Source organism: Cryptomeria japonica, chromosome 9 (genome assembly GCF_030272615.1).
Source record: "Cryptomeria japonica chromosome 9, Sugi_1.0, whole genome shotgun sequence".
In the NCBI taxonomy this organism is placed as follows: Eukaryota; Viridiplantae; Streptophyta; class Pinopsida; order Cupressales; family Cupressaceae; genus Cryptomeria; species Cryptomeria japonica.
Window position 1 is genome coordinate 251,200,730 of NC_081413.1, and position 5,381 is coordinate 251,206,110.

At 40.3% G+C, this 5,381-nt stretch overlaps 1 protein-coding gene across 3 annotated transcripts; it reads right to left on the bottom strand.

Annotated features, from left to right (window-relative positions):
• Nucleotides 1-315: 315 nt before the first annotated feature.
• Nucleotides 316-4,506, bottom strand: LOC131044131 (protein phosphatase 2C 53). 3 transcript variants are annotated; one of them, XR_009105625.2, is made up of 5 exons: nt 2,237-4,506; nt 1,716-2,081; nt 1,499-1,604; nt 997-1,411; nt 316-782 (listed from the first exon to the last, which is right to left on the bottom strand). XR_009105625.2 is itself a non-coding variant. In XM_057977385.2 (4 exons), the coding sequence occupies exons 1-4, from the start codon at nt 3,170-3,172 to the stop codon at nt 1,077-1,079; spliced, it is 1,743 nt and encodes a 580-aa protein (XP_057833368.1). In that variant the 5' UTR covers nt 3,173-4,505; the 3' UTR covers nt 316-1,076. The 3 variants fall into 3 exon arrangements, 1 of the variants encoding a protein (XP_057833368.1); XR_009105626.2 differs by having other exon boundaries at nt 316-477; nt 617-1,411; nt 2,237-4,505; XM_057977385.2 differs by having other exon boundaries at nt 316-1,411; nt 2,237-4,505.
• Between the last annotated feature and the right edge of the window lie 875 nt (nt 4,507-5,381).

Genomic DNA, 5,381 nt, shown 5'->3' on the forward strand with positions numbered 1-5,381 from the left:
ACATTATGCAAGTTATTCCTCTTAATTAGATACAACCCACAGTGCATCACCAGACGTTTGTTTATGTACAGATTTTGCATAAGGTCACACAAAACAATATTACATCATCAATTATCATCTCATAGGTAATTTTATCTTTTTTGTACTTTTTGTTTTGTTTCACACGATTTCTCCAGTTACATATTTTAGTCATTCCAGTTGAATACAAGTTTGATTTAAGGCCTGTTTTGATGAACATATGGGATGGAATAGATATATATCTAAAGATATTTCCACCCTACGTGTTCTACAGAAGTATACAAATGGTAAAGCATGTTAAAAAATATATATCTTAATTCCTTCCAGTTGCTATTAAAAATACAATCAGATAATCTCATCCCTAACATATTCTGAAGCTTCATTAAATCACCAGTTTTCTATTGGCCTCTTACATCTTTAAAGGCCCGCTTCTTCACAGATCACACTTCTGATCTAGAGCTGCATTGAATAAGACAAGATAAATATATGCCCATAAACATGTCTGTTACACAGAAGCAACCTTCTGTCGTTAAGGTCATTTTTTGTGATTCTTAAGTCAATAGTAGTCTACAAAATGAAAGTTCCAGCTAACAGTTACCTCCCAAAAGTGTGCAGTTTGCATTGCACATTTTCATATGGTATCCTTGGAATCAGGGAAGCAAATCAAAGCATAAAACATCGACACTAGATGTGGCTGGCCATATAACCATTTTATCCATTCTTTCTCCAATATTATATTGCAGAAGGACAACATCATTCCAATGCTGCAGCCATCATCGTATACTGGTCAACTTTATAGTCAATCCTCCAGGGATTAAAAGGCCAAGGAAAATACTATATTACAGCAGATGTTCATAAACCTCTACATTGGTTGTAAAGACAACCTCTACAGTGCAATGAATTACCAAAGAAATAAAACAGGGCTCCTCCTTTAACATGTTTATCCACTCCAAAACAAGAAGTCAATAGAAGAATCACCTTGGATTATCAGCAATTCAACTGCTGCAATTGTTTGTCACTAACATCAATCTGGCGAAAGCAAATTCATAAATTTGCTTTTAATGTCTTGGTCCATGTCTCCGTTTTGCCTTCAAGTCTACCACCAATACAGTAATATTGTCAGAGCTACCACGCTGAATAGCAAGTTTGCAGAGATGATTAGCAGCTGCCCGTGCTGCAGGATCCATTAAGTCATTTGTGGGCTTACTAGCTATATTTGCATTGGTAGTATACCAACGTGCAAGGCATCTGCGAGCTAAATTGCACGCATCCTCATTTGATATTACATCCCACAGTCCATCACTAGCCAGTATCAGGCATTCATCTTCTTTTGCTCGTTGAGTGAATGTAATTTCAGGATCCGGTATGATACATGGCTTCAAATAGCGGTCACCTACAAGTAATACAATTAGAATATCAAGCACCATCAATGCACCAAAATAGACAAGTCCTAATTATATTTACCCATAACATAGCATACCAATGGCCCTTGACATGGCAAGCACTCCTAAAACACGAAATCCATTCCACCATATAACCTTGCCCCCTGCTGCCTCAATCCTTGCCATCTCATCATCTCTATTAGGCTACAAGCATAAGATATTTAGTCAGATCTCCAAATCACTGAACATATTTCTATCTTGCTGCAAGCAAAATCTGTACAAATAGAGTAACAATAGTGTGAAACAGGGGCATACTTTGTGATCAACTGAAAGTGGTATAGCCCTTCCTGCACGACATAGAACTGCTCTTGAGTCTCCACAGTTGGCAACAATAACTTGACAGGAACCAACAATAGCAACGACAGCAGTAGTTCCTACAGTTTCAGGGGCCACGGGCTCTGAGCAACACTCCATGTGTTCTTCATTCCCACACTCATCTCTGCTATTGGGATCTTGTCCAACCTCAACATCCACCTTCTTGAAGCAATTGACTAAAGCCCTTTCCCAGTGCCTTTGCCAACTTTGATTGTCGTCATCAATGATAGATCCCTCACCATTTGCTATCAACTGTAGCTCCTCAATCAGTGCCTGATGGAGGCGGTCTTTACAGAAGTTGGAAGCCTGCAAGATTATTTTCATCATGTTTATCTCTCGTAAAGCAGTAAAGACAAATCTACAGAGACTGAAATGAGGGTATGGCAGGCTCAAAAAACTTGTTATTTACCAAATTTGGAATTCACTTAACAACCATGAATTGCTTCAAAAGGGAAGCTAACCTGGGCACCTCCATGTCCATCGTAGACTCCAAAGAAATGAAGTGAAGAACTTTCACTGGCTTTTTGTGAATCCTTGGCAACACAACCCCCGACAACTCCACAGGGAAGAGAAAAAAATTCAGGTACAGCAGCCACAGCATCCTCCATCTCTGGTCTCCTGCCAGCAATGGAAGTATAGGCCCAAGGGGGAACTCGGTTGCTGTCTACCACACAACTGCTTTGTCCAGATGGTGCATAAACACCAATGTTGCCAGGGTCTGTTACAACATTATGCTTTGAAGCATCGACAACTGTAGAGACTATCTCTAGAACTGAATGTTCAGTCCCGGAAGTCTGAGATCCATGTTCAGTAATTATACCTGAATCTTGTGAAACAACGTCAGCTGGAAGTCTAATAGCCTGAGTGGCTTCAAATCCACAAACATCAATGTCTGAACTGCTGACACTTCTATGACCACGGTTGACACTATCCTCACTAACAATTGGTAAATTAGAACTTTCAAACAATGGATCCGTTTCCATACTCACAGCATTCTCCTCCTCACTGTTATAGCTAACTATGCTACTGTCTACTGATAAAGATGGCGAATAAGGCGGCAGGTCAAGCATGCTAATCTCCATTTCAGGATCACAATCATCAACTTCTCCTTCCTGGCCATCATTGTTGCTATCTGGAAAACCGTGGAAGGACCTGGTCATAACATCAATATCAGACTCAGGAGGACTTACGTCACCCTCACCATGGACCATGGAAGATGGTTCGGTAATAGGACGGGAGCGCTTACTCACAGGCTCAGATGATGAATTCCCAGCATTAGCTATGTCCTTGAGGCGTCTGATTTCCATTCGACGGCGCCGTGCTGCTACAGCTGGATTCTCAAAGCTCTGACACATATTGAATACTCCTATGCTTTCTGATGTCCTTGTTTCTTCCATGTGTGCCACCTCTATGCTTCCTAACTTCTCCAAGAAAAGGATCAAGGCTTCCAGAACGCTCTAGCATTCCTATCTAATAAAACCAAACACCTGATCTGGCTTTTTATCAATTCCATCAGAAGGAAGGCTAAACTGATCTGCTCCGTAAGAAAACCCATTGTGAATTGAAATCTCTACCCCATTCCCCATGTATAAAAGCCTCCAGAATCCCCATCGAATCCAATCCAGGAGACTTAAGAAAATAGTGGTCTGGTTTCATCTCATCCTCATGTGACGGGTGAGGAAGAGGGTATTCTCCTTTTTCTCAATATGGTTATTTGCATACTGCTCAATCTAAGGGACGGAAATAAGAGATCCACTGTTAAAAGAGTCGAAAGCAATCAAACAAACACCCCCAAAAGAGTTTTTTCGCTATCCCACCTACCCAACTCATCCTTATCAGCAAAGATCTGGTAAGGACTCGGACCGATTGCAAAAGAACAGTCTTAGAGATAGTGCTTAGGGATATCAATTGCAGTGCCCAAATCGAAAAAGGGCAACCATATCAAAATCAAAATAACAACCCAAATCTACCCAACACAGGCCAGAATTACCTAGAATCATCTACCTTCGCAACTGTTGTGATCCTCCTCCTGCGGTTGTCCACTCACAGGTCAGAAGCTATCCAGAGAGTCTAGTCTATCTCCCCAAGTCTGAAAAAGTTTCAATCTTGACACATGTGGAATCAGGTGAAACCTTGAAATCCTGAGATCTTTTCTGCCTACCACACAACTAACACCACCAACATACACATGCTCCTTCCCTACTCCCTCACAGCAACCTAAAAAACCAACACATCTAATTTCCTTGCAAAATAACATTAAATATTCCCTCGCTACTAAACTTGGATCATAGGATCACCTATTTTGCTGTATAATTCGCCACCACCACCATATCCATCTAGATTTTTAAAATTTGCCAAAATGCCATAAGGACAAAATTACTTATGCTTGGGATTTCCTCTCTCCATGAATTGACGTGAAGGAAACACTTCCCCACCAAAAGAAAACAGGAGGTCATAGAGCAACCTTACCAGCCATGATGCCTGCCTCCTCCCTCCTCTTTATTGCTTAAGTGTGTTGCATGTGACTCCTTCACTGTACCCAAAATCCACCACCAAACTCAAATCTCTTCCTCTTTTCTTCTCTTTTAGAACTTCTTGTGTTGGTTGCTCCTTTTTCCTCTGTTTTAGTTCTTTCAGCTTAGCAGAAAATGGACGGACAGAGAGCCGTGGAATAGAAAGTAGAGATGGGTATGGACAGATGTCCGTGAAAGAGCCATGTGGGACAGGACATGGTTCAATATTTTATTACCCCACATACATTAACAACAACAATAGCATGAATGATAATTAGCCCCACCAATACCCCCAACAACAATACCAACCACTTGAACAGGTGGAGCTCTGGATTTCCTCAATCTTTCACTATCCCCATTCACCTTTTCTTTTTATCTTCATATCATCCAGCTGTTGTTGGGTACAAGTTACTGCTTTATTATTTAATCTTTTCAAAACATCTGACTTCCTCCACCACACATGATAAAAACAATAGAGCATCATATAATACATTACAAAACATTACTAACTTCCAAATACCGACCATCAGCTCTGCCTCACACCTTTATGTTTGCCATTAAATAATGTCATCCATCCCCTTTTCTCTCTCCTATGATATTATAGCCTTAAGTGTTTAACAATTCATATATTCTAACATTAGGATTATGATAGATTTTTCCCTGATGTGGGGTTGGGCTTCTGAGACGAACGAGCCATGTGGATTATCTTTAAGGAGAGTCAGTACAGTACGTAGATCCCAGATACACATGTAACAATGGGCCACACGGACCTCCCCTCAAATCATATGCTTGTATACAACCATTCTCAGATCCGTATCTATAAATAGTGATTTGACAAGTAAAGTGATGACTTCAAATTATCTTCGCCCATAAAACTTGGGTGGCCTAAGCAGCATGAAATTGCTAAATAGCTGTATGTCAATACATACCAGATGGAAGCTTCATTTGACTCATTGAATGAAAAAGTATTTATTGGACATAAGTATCCAAAGCTCTTAAAATGCAAGGAAATCTCACTTTTCAAAAGATTCAAAGGTGATGGAAGCTGTCCATATATTTATCTCCAATCAAGTCACCATTATGGTATCCATCT

Bases quoted from the DNA above. Each gene is read 5' to 3' on its own strand.
- LOC131044131 (XM_057977385.2), bottom strand. From the start codon at position 3,172: ATGGAAGAAACAAGGACATCAGAAAGCATAGGAGTATTCAATATGTGT. The intron at 2,082-2,236 runs GTTAGCTTCCCT...ATAATCTTGCAG, and splicing joins ATGGACATGGAGGTGCCCAG to GCTTCCAACTTCTGTAAAGA. The intron at 1,605-1,715 runs GTATGCCCCTGT...TTATGCTTGTAG, and splicing joins CACTTTCAGTTGATCACAAA to CCTAATAGAGATGATGAGAT.